Source organism: Oncorhynchus mykiss, chromosome 23, assembly GCF_013265735.2.
Source record: "Oncorhynchus mykiss isolate Arlee chromosome 23, USDA_OmykA_1.1, whole genome shotgun sequence".
In the NCBI taxonomy this organism is placed as follows: Eukaryota; Metazoa; Chordata; class Actinopteri; order Salmoniformes; family Salmonidae; genus Oncorhynchus; species Oncorhynchus mykiss.
The window spans coordinates 34,083,118-34,103,990 of record NC_048587.1 but is presented as its reverse complement, the minus strand read 5'-3'; the positions used below and the strand labels follow the sequence as shown (position 1 = coordinate 34,103,990).

The 20,873-nt window shown below is 42.6% G+C and overlaps 1 protein-coding gene across 2 annotated transcripts in view; it reads right to left on the bottom strand.

The window, feature by feature from the left end:
* The window catches only part of LOC110502629 (leucine-rich melanocyte differentiation-associated protein), a 295,662-nt gene that overhangs the window by 48,296 nt on the left and 226,493 nt on the right, over window positions 1-20,873 (bottom strand). The window contains exon 6 of one of the 2 annotated variants that reach the window (XM_021580812.2): window positions 19,035-20,206. The exons of the other annotated variant lie outside the window; for it this stretch is intronic. Coding sequence (XP_021436487.2) covers window positions 19,865-20,206 — 342 coding nt within the window. The 3' untranslated portion in view covers window positions 19,035-19,864. Of the gene's footprint in view, window positions 1-19,034; window positions 20,207-20,873 lie in introns of those variants that run through there. 2 annotated transcript variants of the gene reach the window in all.

The window sequence follows — 20,873 nt, the reverse complement described above, 5'->3', positions numbered from 1 at the left end:
TACATTTTTTGTTGAAATTACGTGGAAACAACTTTGATTCAACCAGTTTGTGCCCAGTGGGTCGAGACATGCATGGCTTATTATATAGCAGAACTGAGTTTAATGATCAAGCAAAGACTCAGCAATACATCTGCATGTAACACACTCGGACAGCATTTTATACTACTGTTTATACATACCACTGTGACATACCTCTGTGACATACCTCTGTGACATACCACTGTGACATACCTCTGTGACATACCTCTGTGACATACCTCTGTGACATACCTCTGTGACATACCTCTGTGACATACCTCTGTGACATACCTCTGTGACAAACCTCTGTGACATACCACTGTGACATACCTCTGTGACATACCTCTGTGACATACCACTGTGACATACCCCTGTGACATACCACTGTGACATACCTCTGTGACACACCTCTGTGACAAACCTCTGTGACAAACCTCTGTGACAAACCTCTGTGACAAACCTCTGTGACATACCTCTGTGACATGCCTCTGTGACATACCTCTGTGACATACCTCTGTGACATACCTCTGTGACATACCTCTGTGACATACTACTGCTTATAATAACTTATCTTACACTACAGGAGTAAGATAAACAGTGTTAAATTATTAACACAAAGCACATTATGTTTGCTATTACATAAAAAGATTAGGAAGGAATAATAATTCCATGCACAGTGAGTAAAGTTGATACTGTGGTAACAGCATTCCTAACATACGTTTTCTTACACAAACAAATATGGTAGAGACTAATACTTGTACGCCATGATACTTTAAACATATGCAACAAATTATTACATTGTACATGTAAACAGAAATTGCAGTCTACTATCCCAGCTTGCCAGTGTCCAAAATCCCAAATCCAAGTTCCATCTCTGCATGTAAATAGTACAAACAGCTATGTCATGATTCTTCAAACTGATATAAGATCAATTAAATCAAACCTTCCACTGTACCTCAGTACTAAGTGGAAACAGTATCAGCTGTTATGTGTCAGGAACAAAAAGAGACACCCAAACCCAGCTTGTCAAGTAGACCTTTATGCATGCATGTCCTCTAAAGGCTGTGGATGTTTCTCAAAATGGCAGCCTATTCCCTATATGGCGCTTGGTCAAAAGTAGTGCACTATATAGGGAATAGGGTGCCATTTGGGACATATTCCTAGGGGCCTCCTCTCCTCTGTGGGCTGGACCTACCTACCAAAGGCACCACACGGTTTACGAGAGGCTCACACTCTGTATACGACTGTGTTTAGCATAAAATAAAATGGAGCACTGTGAACACCCAACAATGGACCGTATCTCCCTGTAGCTCCTTTTCAACGGGCTGAATTTGCATATCAAGCCACTGCTAGCCTGATATGTAAACGATGCGCTCTGTCAGATGCAGCCGCTGACTGTCGTAGCTGGGGAGAGCTCTTCATTTCACGCTCCCCAAAGAGGGGTAGTTTGGCGTTAGACAAAGGGAGAGAGGTCTGAAAGAGACATCTCATGTCATAGCCCACCAGAGATAATGGAATTGTTACACATCCTTGATCACACAGACGCTCACACGCACTCACCGTCTCTCCCTCTCGTTCGCTCTCTCTCTCAAACACAAACACACCGCACACACACACATTCCCGTACACTTGAGTACGATAGCTCGCTTTCTTTTTCGGGGGTTTCATCTCAGTGTGTTTTTCTTTATCTAGGCACTTCAATTTGCAGCCTAGCTGGAAGGCAGCTCCTCCTGCTATGTTAATTGCAGGGTAGTTAAGCACTAAAAGATTAACATAAAACCCTTTGGAAACAAGCTAATAGTTTATGATAATTGGTGCATGGCCTTTGTCTGTCTATCATTACATTGCCTCTAGCATTAATGTTATCAAGAGACTGTAAAATATCATTTAAACAAGTGAACTTGTAGATAATTGATACCAGTGACTGTATTATTCAGTTGAGCTACACTGGCAGCATTAACAATCCAGCCCACTAAGCTATAATTACAGTATTTGATTTTATTAACCTATTCATTACGCTGTGCAAATGATGACTCAGAAGTCTGCACAGAAGATATACTGTCAACCATAGCAATTAGACGCTTGCTTCCTCTCCCTTTATTTCCCTCACTTCCTCTCTCTCCCTCTCTCTGCAGCCAGATGTATTAGAGACTGGTGACAGTGTTTCAATTAGCAGGTAGCTACATCGTTAGCATGCCATTACCACCCAGAGAAGAATGCCAGACAGGCAGAAAGACTCATACCGAGACAGGGAAAGTGCTGAGTTGCCACATTGAAATAAATGCATCTACTGTCTTTGTATCTGTGTCATTTAGCCGTGAACAGGCGACTGAGACAGGGTTTAAACTGGGTTTGAGCTCCTAGCTGAGATGAAAGAGTCTGTATCTATAGAAGCGGGAAAAATATCACCTTCTAATAATCCCAGTCAGACAAGCGTATTGGAGGCTGGCCGGGTAGGTGTGTAAAATGCATTGTCTCCTTTTACAGAGAACTATTGGGACATATAAGCTGACTGCCTGTCTGGCATTCTTCTCTGGGTGGTAATGGCATGCTAACGATGTAGCTAGCTGCTAATTGAAACACTGTCACCAGTCTCTAATACATCTGGCTGCAGAGAGCGGGAGAGAGAGATAAACACGACTGTTGCAAAGTAAGCAGAACAAGACTAGGGTTTGTTTCTCTACCTTCCCTTTATTTATTTTATCAGTCACCATTGAGACCAGTGTCTTTTTTACAAGGACACCCTGCATATAACATTTCATAAAATATATAAAAAATGAAATACAATATATATTGCATGTAAATACAACACATTTTGCACAGACAAACATAAATATACACACTATACACAAAACTAAAACAAACACCTTCTTAATTATTCAAATCCTCTGTCCGCTGCCTGAACTGCCACATCTATTCTAAATGTATTGAGGAGATCGTTCCAGAAATATGGAGCAAGAAAACTAAAGGCTGACTGACTTAACTCCAGAGTTAACCAACCCTGTGAACAGGTTTGATAATTTGTCATTTTAAGTAAACTTGTGGAGCAGGGCTTTGAAAACGAAAAGAGCGTAATGATGTGATCTACACGACTTCAAAGAGGTCCAGCCAACCTTCTGGTAAAGAATACAGTGATGATGTACGATGACTGAACAACATCACACAGATCACTCAACGTTTCAACGTTTTATTGGCACATGCACAGGACACAGCAGGTGTAAAAACAGTACAGTGAAATGTTTCACTTGCAAGCTCTATCCCAACAATGCAGAAGAAAGTTAATAATATAGGTAGGAAAAAAAACACATGAAATACCAGAGAGAAAAATTGTCTGACTATACAGTGTCTACTGTTTGGCTGATTTCCATCTGCAGACCCTGAATATTCAGATCTCCACAATTAAAGGGTCTTGAGCTGAGAGGGAGATCCATGTAAGTGGATGATGAGTAAGCAGCCAACCTCCCTTCATCATGCTTTCATCAGAGTGTTGTCAGAGTCTTACCAGGTGGCGTGAGTAAATTGAAACCCAATTGGGTCTGACTGAGTAAACTGTCCCAGCTCTAATAAATTGGAGGTTGGCGTGACAGACAGTCGCTGAGGTAAACGTATTAACTTACACGACAGGCCCCTGTGTTTTTATCACAGTGGTGAAAACACACTCTCTCACGCTTTCTGCATTTAGAAGATTGGAATGCAGCGTTACGATGAAGGTGGGTGGTTTTACTGTTTGTTTCTACTCAGAAAGATGAACCGCTCGGAGGTGTGTAATATCTTCTATTGGAGAAAAAACACACGTTTCACACACACGTTTCACACACACACACACACACACACACACACACACACACACACACACACACACACACACACACACACACACACACACACACACACACACACACACACACACACACACACACACACACACACACACACACACACACACACACACACACACACACACACCACCCTGGTTCCTGATCTTCAAAAGTATCACAGTCTGTACATGTACATGTAACCAACAAAAAAGTGTAAGCATCCTCCAAGCCAGAGTCCCTTCACGCTTGCTTTTGTAAAAATAACCAAATACCTCTTGTAAATATTTATCTTGTGTGAGTGTCTCTGTGTGTGGTAGGGGCCAGTGGGGCCAGCGGCGGGACCTTCACTGGCTTCTTATCTGTAGCGTGACATGACAATCTGTAACGGAGGAGCATCTGGAGCTCCTCTTCAAACACTTATCTTCTCCAGACAAACATTCCCCAGAACACACCAGAGCAGACCACCAAGATGGCCGCCGACCCCTGATCCCAGCGCAGGCCGTGCGGCCTAAAAGTGGTCTATCAAAGCCATAGTGTTTACTCTGAGTAGCGCCACTGAGGAGCGTGGTGACAGTTGGGCCTAACAGTGTGACATTACTGTGACACAAAGCATCTGCTAGAGAAGAGGAGTTGTTCTCCTCTCTGCTAATCGGACTGAGGGTTAATGACAGTGTACTCACAGCAAGCGGACGCCATCGCTCTTAGCCTCGTGACGGAAAAACAGAACTGTTAAGACGAAGGATAAACACCCATCAATCACCGAGTGTTTGGAAGAATGTATTTGACATCAATCTTCAGATAAATACCACAACTCATTACAGGTCTTCCAGAGGTCAGACTGAATGAGAACGTATAACAACGGAAGTTGAGAGACTGATAATACAATGCATCAATTGTAAAGAGCATCTTGAGGAATTATCAACAAGCAAATGTACAAGAATAAATCCGATAATTGGTACATTTATCCAGCTCAAAATCAGGCATATCCTGTACTGTGTAACAAAAATCAGCAGTGTTAGGTAGCTGTGTGTTTTGTTGTGTCTTGAGCTAGAGGCCGGGCCCCCTGCCTTCAGAAGATGTATAGAAGGCTTCTAGTAACTCCCCTCTCAGGGGCCCATACACACGGCCTGTGCTTCACTTCAAAGAGAGGGCACAAGGGCAGCATATTCCCCCCAACACCCCCCCCCCATGCAGCTCACAGCTGACTCCTCTGTGTGTGTCTAAATCATACTCTCTCTGTCCTTTCAATTTCGCTCTCTCGCTTTCCTGATATGAAAGCAGAACAAACACAGTAAGGAACACTGATTCATTTCAGTCAATCACCTGTGCGACATGAGGGAAAGCTGCATGGGGACCTCTTAACACCTGGCAACACACTGAGCGATTAGTCACAACAACAGAGAAACAGAGTGGGAGAAAGAAAGATGGAGGGAGATGGAGAGAGTGAAAAAGATGGAGAGGAAGAGAGAGAGGGTATGAAAGATGAAAACATGGTGGGAGAGAAATGCAGTAAGAGAGAGAGAGAGAGATGAAGTAATAGAAAGAGAGAGACTCATGGCTGTCAGGCCCAGGGGGGGTCTGGCCTTTACAAAGCCCTTCTTTTTGGATCTCTTCATCCAGATGAAGGGACAGAGAGAGAGAGAGAGAGAGTGAACGGTGCTAGCCGGGGATTATGCAGGACAATTACGCTTTCTACCCCAAACCTCCTGAACAGAGCGGCTTTTAGGAGAGCCCTGATCACTTCCAATTAACGCACATTTCCTGACATCGTGTAATAGTGCAAGTAATGCTCTTAAATACTCCAGTCATCTCCCTCATTCCCTCCCCTCTCTCTTTCTCTCACTCGCTCTGCCTCCCCTCTCTCTTTCTCTCACTCGCTCTGCCTCCCCTCTCTCTTTCTCTCACTCGCTCTGCCTACCCTCTCTCTTTCTCTCACTCGCTCTGCCTCCCCTCTCTCTTTCTCTCACTCGCTCTGCCTCCTGTGTCTCTGCCCCCCTTTCTTCCTTCCTCTCTCTCCCTCCCTCCATCCCTCGCTCCTCCTGCCATCCCTCCCTCCCCTCTCTCTCCCTCCCTCCATCCCTCGCTCCTCCTGCCATCCCTCCCTCCCCTCTCTCTCCCTCTCTCCATCCCTCGCTCCTCCTGCCATCCCTCCCTCCCCTCTCTCTCCCTCCCTCCATCCCTCGCTCCTCCTGCCATCCCTTCCTCCCCTCTCTCTCCCTCCCTCCATCCCTCGTTCATCCTGCCATCCCTCCCTCCCCTCTCTCTCCCTCCCTCCATCCCTCGCTCCTCCTGCCATCCCTCCCTCCCCTCTCTCTCCCTCTCTCCATCCCTCGCTCCTCCTGCCATCCCCCCTCCCCTCTCCATCCCTCGGTCCTCCTGCCATCCCTCCCTCCCCTCTCTCTCCCTCTCTCCATCCCTCGCTCCTCCTGCCATCCCTCCCTCCCCTCTCTCTCCCTCCCTCCATCCCTCGCTCCTCCTGCCATCCCTCCCTCCCCTCTCTCTCCCTCCCTCCATCCCTCGCTCCTCCTGCCATCCCTCCCTCCCCTCTCTCTCGCTCCCCTAACTGCCCCTAGCCGTATTTGAGCCTCCCATTTTACTTAGAGGCTGCAGGCTATATAGTGTTCGCTGACAATCCCAAATGGGTCTGAACTGCAACTTGTTGTTAGGCTGCCAAATAACCCATTTACCAGCAGCTGCTCGACAAGGAGGTTATTTGGAGCAATTGAATTGAATGCTGCTTTTGTGTCATCGGAGCGTTGAATTAGTGTTGTTTGTTTGTTTGTGTTGTGGAGGCCTTAGGGATCGCAGTGAATGTCAATGATTTGAAGAGGGGCACTTTTGGCCTGGCAATCAACAGGAAAGCCAACAGTGTGGGAGAGCCTAAATAGTATTTATCAAAACAGAGACATTGTAAACACATGTATTATCAACCATCTGGAGAGTCTGCCTTTCACATTACTCTGGCCCGAGGATACACTACATGACCAAAAGTATGTGGACACCTGCTCGTCGAACATCTCATTCCAAAATCATGGGCATTAATATGGAGTTGGTCCTCCATTTGCTGCTATAACAGCCTCCATTCTTCTGTGAAGGCTTTACACTAGATGTTGCAATAAGAGTGATAAATAGCTCACAAAATAGCTACACGGACAGAGTTTACCTTGTATCTTTATTGACCTTTTTATTTCAATATTTGCACTCTCTATGCACACTCACGTGGCCCTACACACTCACACACACAGTTACTCCATCATCTGCTCAATCACACATAATATGCACATATATTTATATTGACTCTACACACCCGCTCACATGCAAACTGCTGCTACTCTGTGGCCTAGTCCCCTGTACATATCTACCTCCATCACTCTAGTATCGCTGGACACATTTGGTATTGGAACAGACTTTTGAAAAATTTCCTGTATATAGTATGCTTGCTTACTTACTTACTGCATTGTGTATTTCATATTTCCTATTCTTATTTCTGGTGTTTTTTCTAATAATACATTGTTATTGATTATTGCATTGTTGGGTTTTTGAGTTTTGCGAGAAAGGCATTTCACTGTACTTGTGCATGTGACATTAAAACTTGAAACATTGTTGCGGGGACTGTATTTCATTCAGTCACCAGAGCAGTAGTGAGGCCGGGCAATGATGTTGGGTGATAAGGCCTGGCTCGCGGTTGGTGTTCCAATTCATCCCAAAGGTGTTTGATGGGGTTGAGGTCAGGGCTCTGTGCAGGCCAGTCAAGTTTTTCCACACCGATCTTGACAAACCATTTCTGTATGGACCTCGCTTTGTGCACAGGGGCATTGTCAAGCTGAAACATGAAAGAGCCTTCCCCAAACTGTTGCCAGAAAGTTGGAAGCACAGAATTGTCTAGAATGTCACTGTATGCCGTAGCGTTAAGATTTCCTTTCACTAGAAGTAAGGGGCCTAGCTTGATCCATGAAAAACAGCCCCAGACCATTATTCCTCCTCCACTAAACTTTACAGTTGGCACTATGCAATGGAGCAGGTAGCGTTTTCCTGGCATCCGCCAAACCCATATTTATCCGTTGGACTGCCAGATGGTGAAGCGTGATTCATCACTCCAGAGAATGTGTTTCCACTGCTCCCGAGTTCAATGGTGGTGAGCTTTACACCACTCCAGCCGATGCTTGGCATTGCGCATGATGATCTTAGGTTTGTGTGCTGCTGCCCGGCCATGGAAACCCATTTCATGAAGCTCCAGATGAACAGTTCTTGTTCTGACGTTGCTTCCAAAGGGAGTTTGGAACTCGGTTGTGATTGTTTGGCGTCAGCCAATGGTGACAGCTAGTCTTACTGGGGTCCGACATACAACTTGACCATTATGACTGGACAATAATCAAGATGAGATAAAACTAGAACCTGCAGGACTTGCTTTGTAGAGTGTGGTGTCAAAAAAGTAGAACATCTCTTCATTACGGCCAGACCTCTCCCCGTCTTTACAACCATTGAATCTATATGTTTTGACCATGTGTCACGATCGTCTGAAGAAGTGGACCAAAGCGCAGCGTGGTGAGCGTACATTTCTCTTTATTTGAATGAATGTCGCCAACAAAGCAAGAAACAAAGAAACGACCGTGAAGCTTACAAGGGCTATAGTGCCGTAAACAAAGACAACTTCCCACAATAACATAGAATGCCCACCCAAATCCCACCCATACCAACCCAAATAGAGACATAAAAAGGCTCTCTAAGGTCAGGGCGTGACACCATGACAGTTTACAATCTAAGGTAACACAGTGTTGCAACCGAGGACAGACGATTTTTACAAGCTACGCGTGTATATATTTTTATTTGTATTTATTTCTGTTATTTTATTTTACCCAATTTGGAATTATGGTACTGTTTTCGCTATATGTGAGAGGTAATCATCATTGCATTGACATGGCTCTTTGTGTGTGTTAATAGGGTTTGCTAGTCATTAGCTCTCAAACTGTAACTGAACATAGTGAAGCCAACAACTAAGGAGCGCTGACGCTTTTCATTAAGCGCCCAGGGAACAGGGTATCTGGCACGGATGTTACACATGCTGCCCTCAAAGACACCTAATAAAAAAGTTCACACAAGCGCGTACACACACACACACACACGGAACCCTTTATATGTGTCTGTCATTATCGGGTCTGATAATGTCCCACCCCTCCACCTCTTTTGGCTCTGCCCTCCATCTTTCTCTTCTAATCACATTATGTGTGTTTGATCCCCTGCTTCCCTTTGTACACCGCACGTCATCACTTTATTTTCATCTAATTGCCTGAGAGAGACACCCCTTTGATACCGCCTGCATGCCAACCCCAACCGCTATCAGGGACTAGTCACATGTCTGAATGCTCTTCTCTGAGGAGGAGAAGGAGGATAGGGTAGAAGCCCTGGGTATGGCACACCTGCAGAAGACAAACCCGTTTCTCTGCAGAGATATGACGTATCGATCACCACCTGGAAGGATATCAGCACGTGTGTCAGCGGAATAGAGAAGAGGAGGTGGGGGGTTGTAGAGGGGTGAGTGACAGGGGTAGTGACAGGGGTAGTGACAGAGGTAGAAAAGGCTTGTGGGTGCTCCCTCCTGGGCCTTTATGGTCCGCCACTGGAGATAGTCTGAGGCTGAAGGCTGTAAAGGGGGGTGGCCTATTCCTTCTCATCTCCATCCCTCCCTTTCTACTTCTCTACTCTGTCACTCAGGTGTGTGTGTGTGTGTGTGTGCTTCATCGGCTGACAATGCCACATGTTTGTAATCACATCCCTGTGCTATATCTCCCGGCACTGCTCAGTCCTTGATGAAAACGATCTGTTTATATTATAGCTGTGACTTCAGCAACATATACTCTCTCTAGGACCCTCAAAAGCCCGATGACACAATACAAAGCAATCGTAGGCATTGGCAAAAGCAGGGACATTTGATACAGACAGTTGGAAGTTGTACATTAGAAGTTCACCATAGAAATGCAATCCCACTTCTAAACCCTCCTTTCCTTTTTATGCACACAGCATGAATAGAAATAGAACTGTTTATTTCTCCTGCTGTATTCTGTATCTGCCAGATGTTTCTAAATGCCATGTTGTGTGTGGTTCAGAGGAGGTTGTGTGCCTGTGTCATGTTGGGCTTGTTCACAGTCAATGTTTAACCTTTTCAATGTGAAGTCTCTTGGACCTACAGTGCCCACTGTACTGCCACACACTTCCTGTGTCCCAAATGGCACCCTAGTCCCTATGGCCCATAGGGCTCTGGTCAAAAGTAGTGCCTTATAAAGGGAATATGGCGCCATTTGGGATTCACACACTACTCTGTGTAGCTCTACCAGACCTTACAAGACCTTCAAGTTGTCACAGTGGGGGGAAAGACTGGTTGAAATGTTGTAATTACGGCCATAATTGGCCTGTTTTTCCCAATGGGGTTGTTCTATATAAAGATGGCAAATAAAAATGACAGGCCCCATTCTCATGGATTTTCATAGTTTGTATTTCGTATTTATAGATCACATATAGAGGATAATATTCTGTATGGTCCAGAGTAACAAAATGTTGCTACAACGTCATACCCAAGATCTGGCCACGGTCCTTTAGCTGGCCATGGTTGACCTGTGTGATGGGCTGATGGCTGTCTTGTGTTAGTGTTTACTAGTGTGTATGGATAAGACCTGATGGATGGAGTGGCAGGGACACAGAGAGGTCTCACCATGACAGAATCTAATCAGGAGTTGCCCTAATATATTACAACTGACTAAAGCACTATCTCTGCTCAGATGTCTAGCATACAACATTACAATAACCAGAGAGAAATAGAGAGCGAGAGAACCACACTCTCTCTCTCTGAACTAGACAACTTCCATCTCTTAGTTAAAAAATATGCCAGAGAGATAGGGAGAGAGAGAGAGAAAGAGAACGAGAGAAAGAGGCGGCAAGAGTAAGAAAGAGAGAGAAGACAGAGAGAAAGAGGGAGAGGGATAACAGAGAGAGCTGTAGAAAGATAAATGAGCGCTCCATGGAGCTCTGAGGGGAAACAGATCCCTTATCAGGCGTTGCTACTATTTACTGACATTAAGAATGATAATATCCATCAGCGCCCTGTCAGCAACCCAAGTGGGCCCGCCACGAGAACAAAGGCACCACTGTCTCCCCGACGATACGCTTACAAGGACATGCTGATGTACCTGCCATTCAGGTGCAAAACGTGTCATCACCACACGCCCGATCAGGCCTCTCGGTTCCGCCCTGGCGCTGAGTAGAAGTGCCCATCGGCAACCACAAACCGTTCTTTATATCCCTTCTCCCCCTCGTTCTCATGGCGACACCCATGGCAACAACAAACCTCAAATCTGGCGAGTTAATGAGCTAGAAATCATTGCCGTGCTACACAAGTAAAAAGAGAAAACATCAACATGTGTACATTCCACTTCCAACTCTCTAACTGAAATATGGCTACGGCCCGGTAACAGATTTCAGTAGCTTTAGCGATGCCGCGCTAGAGGGAGGAAAAGACAGACAACAAGGACAACAACAGCAATGTCAGGGAGGCATATGTGTAATTACTTTTGGCCATCTCTCAAAGCTCCCTTTCTCCGGAGAGAGATGTGTGACAATATATGACAAGAAAGCCAACAGGCTCCCTATAGACTGTAATAGGATCCATCATCACTGGAGAAGGCACACCTGTCTGGCACACAGAACAACGCAATGCCACCATGCCTATTTATTAGGTGCCAGAAAAGTTTATGTTTGTTCCGATGACAGTGACAGCGACTTGATCCTCCTTTTCATTATTTGGAAATCTCAAGCTTTTTGGGGGAAAGGAGGGAGGAAGGAAGGGAGAGAGGGTTTGAGGGGAGGAGGAAAAGACTGACTCAATTTTTTATTTTTTGACACGGTGCACAGTGAGTTCCCTTTCTTCCTGATAGCTGTCTGCCAAAGGAGTCAGATGACATATAACAAAGACTGTCTGTCACTCGCCAGGAGGACGGATTCATAAATGTTATATTTATTTATTTTTGAGGTTTTTTGATGTTGATTCTGCCCCACAAACAGATCCTTTCTTAAGACACTTCAAGTCCGGTTTTCATTTCAAACTACTGTATATCTGCGGTGGATATGAAACTATGCAGAATGCTAGAAGATGCATTTAATTATATACAATATCTTGATATCTTTTTCTATCATTTAGTATGAATATTTATTAGGATCCCCATTAGCTGCTGCCAGCTACTCTTCCTGGGTCCAAACAGGAACAAAACTATACCACATAAAGAAACAACATCATAAATAAAACAATACATCATAATGAAACAATACATCATAATGAAACAGTCTACATCATAAATAAAACAATACATCATAATGAAACAATACATCATAATGAAACAGTCTACAGCATAAATAAAACAATACATCATAATGAAACAGTCCATACATCATAATGAAACAGTCTACATCATAAATAAAACAATACATCATAATGAAACAATACATCATAATGAAACAGTCTACATCATAAATAAAACAATACATCATAATGAAACAGTCCACATCATAATGAAACAGTCTACATCATAAATAAAACAATACATCATAATGAAACAATACATCATAATGAAACAGTCTACATCATAAATAAAACAATACATCATAATGGAACAATACATCATAATTAAACAGTCCACATCATAAATAAAACAATACATTATAATGAAACAATACATCATAATGAAACAGTCCACATCATAAATAAAACAATACATCATAATGAAACAGTCCACATCATAAATAAAACAATACATCATAATAAAACAATACATCATAATGAAACAGTCTACATCATAATGGAACAATACATCATAATGAAACAGTCCACATCATAAATAAAACAATACATCATAATAAAACAATACATCATAATGAAACAATACATCATAATGAAACAGTCCACATCATAAATAAAACAATACATCATAATGAAACAATACATCATGATGAAACAATACATCATAATGAAACAGTCCACATCATAAATAAAACAATACATCATAATGAAACAATACATCATGATGAAACAGTCTACAGCATAAATAAAACAATACATCATAATAAAACAATACATCATAATGAAACAGTCTACATCATAATGGAACAATACATCATAATGAAACAGTCCATACATCATAATGAAACAGTCTACATCATAATGAAACAATACATCATAATGAAACAATACATCATAATGAAACAATACATCATAATGGAACAATACATCATAAATAAAACAGTCTATATCATAATGAAACAATACATCATAATGAAACAATACATCATAATGAAACAATACATCATAATGAAACAATACATCATAATGAAACAGTCCACATCATAAATAAAACAATACATCATAATGAAACAGTCTACATCATAAATACAACAATACATCATAATGAAACAGTCTACATCATAATGAAACAATACATCATAATGAAACAGTCCATACATCATAATGAAACAATACATCATAATGAAACAGTCTACATCATAAATAAAACAATACATCATAATGAAACAGTCTCCACATAATGAAACAATACATCATAATGAAACAATACATCATAATGAAACAATACATCATAATGAAACAGTCTACATCATAATGAAACAATACATAATGAAACAGTCTACATCATAAATAAAACAATACATCATAATGAAACAATACATCATAATGAAACAGTCTACATCATAAATAAAACAATACATCATAATGAAACAGTCTACATCATAATGAAACAATACATCATAATGAAACAATACATCATAATGGAACAATACATCATAAATAAAACAGTCTACATCATAATGAAACAATACATCATAATGAAACAATACATCATAATGAAACTATACATCATAATGAAACAATACATCATAATGAAACAATACATCATAATGAAACAATACATCATAATGAAACAATACATCATAATGAAACAATACATCATAATGAAACAGTCTACATCATAAATGAAACAGTCTACATCATAAATGAAACAATACATCATAATGAAACAATACATCATAATGAAACAATACATCATAATGAAACAATACATCATAATGAAACAATACATCATAATGAAACAGTCCACATCATAAATGAAACAATACATCATAATGAAACAATACATCATAATGAAACAATACATCATAATGAAACAATACATCATAATGAAACAATACATCATAATGAAACAGTCCACATCATAAATGAAACAATACATCATAATGAAACAATACATCATAATGAAACAATACATCATAATGAAACAATACATCATAATGAAACAGTCCACATCATAAATGAAACAATACATCATAATGAAACAATACATCATAATGAAACAATACATCATAATGAAACAATACATCATAATGAAACAAGACATCATAATGAAACTATACATCATAATGAAACTATACATCATAATGAAACAATACATCATAATGAAACAATACATCATAATGAAACAATACATCATAATGAAACAGTCTACATCATAAATGAAACAGTCTACATCATAAATGAAACAATACATCATAATGAAACAATACATCATAATGAAACAATACATCATAATGAAACAATACATCATAATAAAACAATACATCATAATGAAACAATACATCATAATGAAACAGTCCACATCATAAATGAAACAATACATCATAATGAAACAATACATCATAATGAAACAATACATCATAATGAAACAATACATCATAATGAAACAATACATCATAATGAAACAGTCCACATCATAAATGAAACAATACATCATAATGAAACAATACATCATAATGAAACAATACATCATAATGAAACAGTCCACATCATAAATGAAACAATACATCATAATGAAACAATACATCATAATGAAACAATACATCATAATGAAACAATACATCATAATGAAACAGTCCACATCATAAATGAAACAATACATCATAATGAAACAATACATCATAATGAAACAGTCCACATCATAAATGAAACAATACATCATAATGAAACAATACATCATAATGAAACAATACATCATAATGAAACAAGACATCATAATGAAACTATACATCATAATGAAACTATACATCATAATGAAACAATACATCATAATGAAACAATACATCATAATGAAACAATACATCATAATGAAACAGTCTACATCATAAATAAAACAATACATCATAATGAAACAGTCCACATCATAAATAAAACAATACATCATAATAAAACAATACATCATAATGAAACAGTCTACATCATAAATAAAACAATACATCATAATGAAACAGTCTACATCATAAACAAAACCGTCTACATCATAATAAAACGGTCTACATCATAAATAAATGTCTAAAATGATAAAACATTGTGCATTATAAATGTACATTGCTCCAATATTAAAATATTACAGTGTGTGTGTGTATAGAGTGTGTTTGTTATTGTGTGTGTGTGTGCATCTTCACACTTCGTGTTGTTCCGTGAGGTGTTGTTTTATCAGTTTTTTTTATCTGATTTTACTGCTAGCTTGAGTTACCTGAGGTGGCAGAGAGTTCCATGTAGTCATGGCTCTATTTAATACTGTGCGTTTCCCAGCCTCTGTTCTGGACCTGGGGACTGTGAATGGTAGATGAGATTGGGTCTAGTCATGTCATGGATGGTGGTGTAGATGAGGCTGGGTCTACTCAGGTTATGCTAGAGGATGAGGAGAGTATAGTGGGGAAGGGTACGCGACTAGGGGCGGTGGAGGAGGGTGTCAAGCGGAAGAGGAAAAAGGGGGAGAAGAACGGAGGTGGGAGGAGAGAGGCTGGTGTGGACTAAGGCACTAAGGAACCTTTGCCTGGTGCTGGGGGGGAGGCCCCAACTAGAGAGAAAGGGCAGGTGGTCAGGATGGGAGATGGAGATGAGGAAGGTGAGTCTGAGGAAGAGGACTAAAGGGAAAAAGTTTCATCTTGAAGCTTTTTTTTTGCGATCGGGGAAAGTTTGGAAGATCAGTACAACACACTATGAAAAATGAGGGGCATGGTGTCCTCTCACACAGGAAACGTTTTAGGCTGAGGAAGTGGGTCACAACCGTGCGTAAAGGTCTACCTTCAAATGCTTTTTAGATGAATTGTTCTTTTCTGGCACTGGGGCTTTTTGGGCTTTGCTATTGGTCTCTGTCTTTGCTGGCCTTTTCCCCACTTCTTATGGAGCCTCTTGAGGTCGGTTATTGTTTCTGCAGGAGACGCATAGTGATGTGGTGAATGAAGTCGATTGGGGGCTCTGGTGGAAAGGGGCAAGTGTGCTGAGCCATGGAACAAATGTTAGTGCAGGGGTGGCAGTCCTCTTTGCAGATGTACCTCGGGCCGTGCACCGGGGGTCAATGGAGTTTTATACAAAATTTGGGGGAATAACTGGACTGGACTTCTTTCGCGTTTTGCGTGAGTGCGTCGTGGCAGGAGAGTTGCCGATGAGCTGCCGTCAAGTGGCTCTGACTCTCCTGCCCTAAATAGGGGATTTGTGTGAACTTAAGAACTGGAGGCCTGTGGCATTGCTCTGTGCAGACTACAAGATATGTGCCAAGGTCCTCCCTAACAGACTGAGGTCCCATCTGGACTCTATAGTACACAAGGACCAGACATATTGTGTCCTGGGATGCTCAATCACGGACAACTTGTTCTTAGTCAGGGACATGTTGAACTTTTCGAGAGTTTCTAATGTGAACTTTGGACTGGTCTCTTTAGACCAAGAGCAGGCTTTTGATAGAGTAGACCATGAGTATCTGTTCAATGTGATGTCTGGGTTTGGGTCTGGTGAAAGGTTTTTGGCTTGTCTGAAGATATTGTATGCTGAGGCGTCATGTATGGTCAAGGTGGGAGGGTGGCTCAGTAGGCCAGAGGATGCCCAATAGAGGATGCCCTCTATCGTGGCAGTTACATACATTAGCCATTGAGCCTTTTTTGGGCCTCCTACACAGGAGACTGCAGGGAGTGTGCTGGACCGGCATGCGGGTGTTGACAGGCATAGCAGTGTATGCGTATGCAGATTACGTGTCTGTGAAGGGCAGGATATGCAAGCACTAGAGACTCATCTGAAGTTGTACGAGGGAGCTTCATCAGCTAAAGTGAACTAGGGCAAGAGCAAAGCTCTGTTTTCTGGGGCAAGAGCAAAGTGTCATATAGAGGGAGGGTGCTGATAATCAACAACCTGGTGGCATCATCCCTGTGGCATAAAGTGGTTGTCCTCAACTCTCCCGCCGGTTCTGCTCGCAGACCTGCAAAGCAAGCTAGTGGATTTTTTCCTGGTCAGGCCATCACCTGGCTGAGGGCGGCAGTATTGTATATGTCTGTCTACGAAGGAGGACAGGGCCTGGTGGAACTGGAGAGCAGGGTGGCTGCATTCCGACTAAAGGCGGCACAGAGACTGCTGTACCATACTGATGTTGGCTGGAGGGAACCATCATGTGTGCTGCTGAGGAGAGCTGGCGGATTAGGGTTGGACCGGCAGCTGTTGCTCATCAGGCTGGAGAGGCTGAGTACAGCAGGTCTCTGATTTTTACTCTGCAGTGCTGAGGGCCTGGCAGCTGCTAAGGACCACATGAGAAGGGGGTGTGGAGTCTGGGCTGCCATCCTTTTGAGATCGGTTCAATCGGCCACCCTGCAGAAGTGACTGATGGCAGCGGGTTTACTAAGGCTGGGTGACCTATGGCCACTGGGGGAGGAGGGGTGGAAGACCCCGGAAGTCCTGGCACAACAAACAGGACTAACATCTCTTAGGCTGCTGGAGAGATTCCTGGGGGAGGTCCAGGAGGCACTGTCTAAGCATGTAAGGGGGGGTGTTTGAGCGGCCAAAGGGGGAGGGGCCACCGATTTTTCCGCCACTGCAGGTGACGGAAGAGACTGGGGACTGGCAAGGGGGTCGGGAGGACTTGTTCGACTTTAACACTCCGAGCCTGGGGGAGTTTGAGGGGGTGTGAGGTAAAGCCCTCTACAACCTCTGCATTAAGGTGAGGAACATTACGAGCCTATCAGGAGTGAAGGCACATCAGTGGCAGGGGGTATGTGGGGCGGAGAGTATGATGGGTTTTAGATAGAGAGGGCTCTACAAACAACAGAGACCAAAGTGGAGGGTTCTACCTGGAGCCCTGGCCACTAATAGCTGGTAGGCCCGGGAGTCGGACAGGGGTGTCCTTTCTGTGTCATGAGTGACACTGCGCATCTTGTGTTTTCTGTGTACGCCAGGTTAATGCCATTAATGTCTCTGTTGAAATGTCTGTGTGAGAGGCTGGGGGTGGAGTTTACTGTCGGGATGTTTATAATGAGTGCAGGTATTCGAATAAGGAAAAGGCCAAATGTGTTTTGTTGAATTTTCTGTTTGCTCAGGAAAGTTGGCTGTTTGGCTAACAAGGAGGAACATATTCAAAGGTGGGGGGATAACAGAACCTTACTATTATTTAATGGGATGGTCTCTGCTCGCCTTAGGGTGTAATTTCAGTTCTATAAAATGATAAAAAGTGTGGAGATATCGGGGGGGGGGGGGGTGTCTGTACAGCTGGGGAAGATGGGTTGGATATACGGTCGTAAATGTGGTGAGGTTTTGGTTATTGTGCTGTGTGATGTTGTTTTGTATCATGGGGCAAGGGCAAGGTGAGTATACAGCACATGGATACTTGTTTTTTTTAAAGTTGTGTGTGTGTGTGTGTGTGGGGGGGGATTTTAATGGAATGAGGATGTATCATTAAAGACAAAAAGTATCTTCCTCCCTCCCCCCTCAGTGTGACTGTCAGCCTCCATGTTGAGGCCCAACGTTGCCTGTCATCTGAACACTTCATAATTAGACTTCCTCCTGACTCCAAGTATGGTGCCACGGTGACAAAAGACTGCAATGGCGGCCGGGGTGGCAGGCGACTCCTCCTCTCCTCGCCACCGCCTCGCCACAGTTATAAATAGTCTGACTGGATGATTAATGAGTGAGGCCGTTGAGCTAAAGACCCAGACAATGGTTGCCCGCGCAGCTGCCTGAACAAAAAAAGACCCCACAAAAACAAAACAAGACAAGCCCTGTCTGGGGATAGAAAGGGATGGAATGGAGAGACTGAAGGGAGAGTGGCAGCGAGCAGAGTAGGCTAAATAAATAAATAAATTCAGAGAGACAGATTTTGAAGACTTTATTTAACCCCTGAGCACTTTTGGGAGGGATTCTCATTAACATTTTGACACGCTCGGATGAATAGAGAGTTCAGGCAGGTTGGGTACTGGAGAGAGTGATAAAATGAGAGAGAGAGAGAGAGAGAGAGAGAGAGACCGTGAGGGAGAGAAAAGGGGAGGAAAGACAAGCCAGAAGAGACCCCTGGATAATTCCTTAGAAAGAAAAGTTGCAGTTTTCCCCTATGTAAGGCATGCCAAAAACTGACGCATTGGAAGCTTATATTGTTGCTAAACAAAGCCAGTGAGAGAGAGGCGTGAATGACACCATAGGGGCCTTTCCTTGGGGCCCTCAGCGCTACACAGCAACCATGGGAATGGGCCACACTGGTACTATGCGTTTTGTTTAATAAACTCAAATGCATAAAGACTGTGGTCAGAACTTCCGTATAAGAGCACATACACGACAACATATTGACAGAGAGGCAAGGCTAGGAATGTATACTGAATAGTATACTGCCTAAGATTGCCACAGTCTATCCACTGGCAGTACAAAAACATGCTACCTAGATCACTATCCATGTTTCAAATTAGACATATCACAAAACACATCAAATCAGTCAAAGCTCCACAATAAATACACAACAATCAAGGCAACAGAGGAAACACATTTTTCACACAATATATCAAAAGAGGGCGATCGATTCTGCCTGCTGGTCAACAATTATCTGGAATATAAGCTAGCTGCTCCGGAGCGGGTTTTCTTCCATTTGACACAGGCATTTCTCTTTCCTCCTCATCTTTCCTCCTTCTCTCCTGCCAGACCTCTCAGGGCTTTAGAACAGTTCCTTTAGTGCTCCTGACAGGGGGTTATTTGCTCCCATATATGTTTTCTCTCCAATTATCCGATGGCGGGCAGGACTGCATGCGGGCAGGGCCGGGCTGCCAAACATCCCTGAGACGCTGCCTGTCTGATGGTCACCTCTTTGACTAGTCTTTCCTGACTCCCCTCCTGTTTCCCTCCCTGTCCCCGGCTTCCCTGCCCTATACTTTCTCTCTGCTTTAGATTCTCTGGCCTGGAGAGGAGGAGAGGACCCTGTAATTTGGCTGTCGACGCTGTCCTTGGGTCCAAAGTGTTGTTTAACACCTGATAAGCACCACCACCATGACAATGCCAGCTGTGAATTGAAGGGAGAAAAAACATCACTGGAGCAAATCTCACTATTCACTATTCTCAAGTTTGCCCTGAAGGGTGATGTCTGACAAGCACCCATAAGAATCCACAATATCCACAGTACAAACATGAGGACAGTTTTGCCAAAAGCTGGATGTCCCTGAAAGCCTACCGTATACAGGAAACAACACAATGGAGGACAGATGGTTACTCCTGTTAACAGGGCATTCATTCAAAGATTTGGGTGGAGAAACTATAAACTAGAAGGTCACCTAGGATACTGGCAAACTAATTTTAGAAGGCTATCCATGGCGAATATTTTCTTCATAAAGTGTCCCTACAAATGAAACTGGATATCCTTTACAGTATTTCAAACCCTTATTGCCAGTGGTTGAATTAATAGTCTTTTTTTTTTACCCTACACACAATATCCTTCCTATTGATTACATTACAGTCAAATGTCTCATCCCAAACCTACACAACCAACCACCCAGATGTTTAGAGTAAGTATGAAGAACAAAGCTCTTACACAATATAGCTAATGACAACCACAGTGACAGTCTTTAAACACTGTAAATACTAAATACCACACACAAACCCATTTAATAGTTCATACGGTACACAATGCTCTATCTTCCTCAGAGCGCATAATTTGCCTAATTTACTTGATT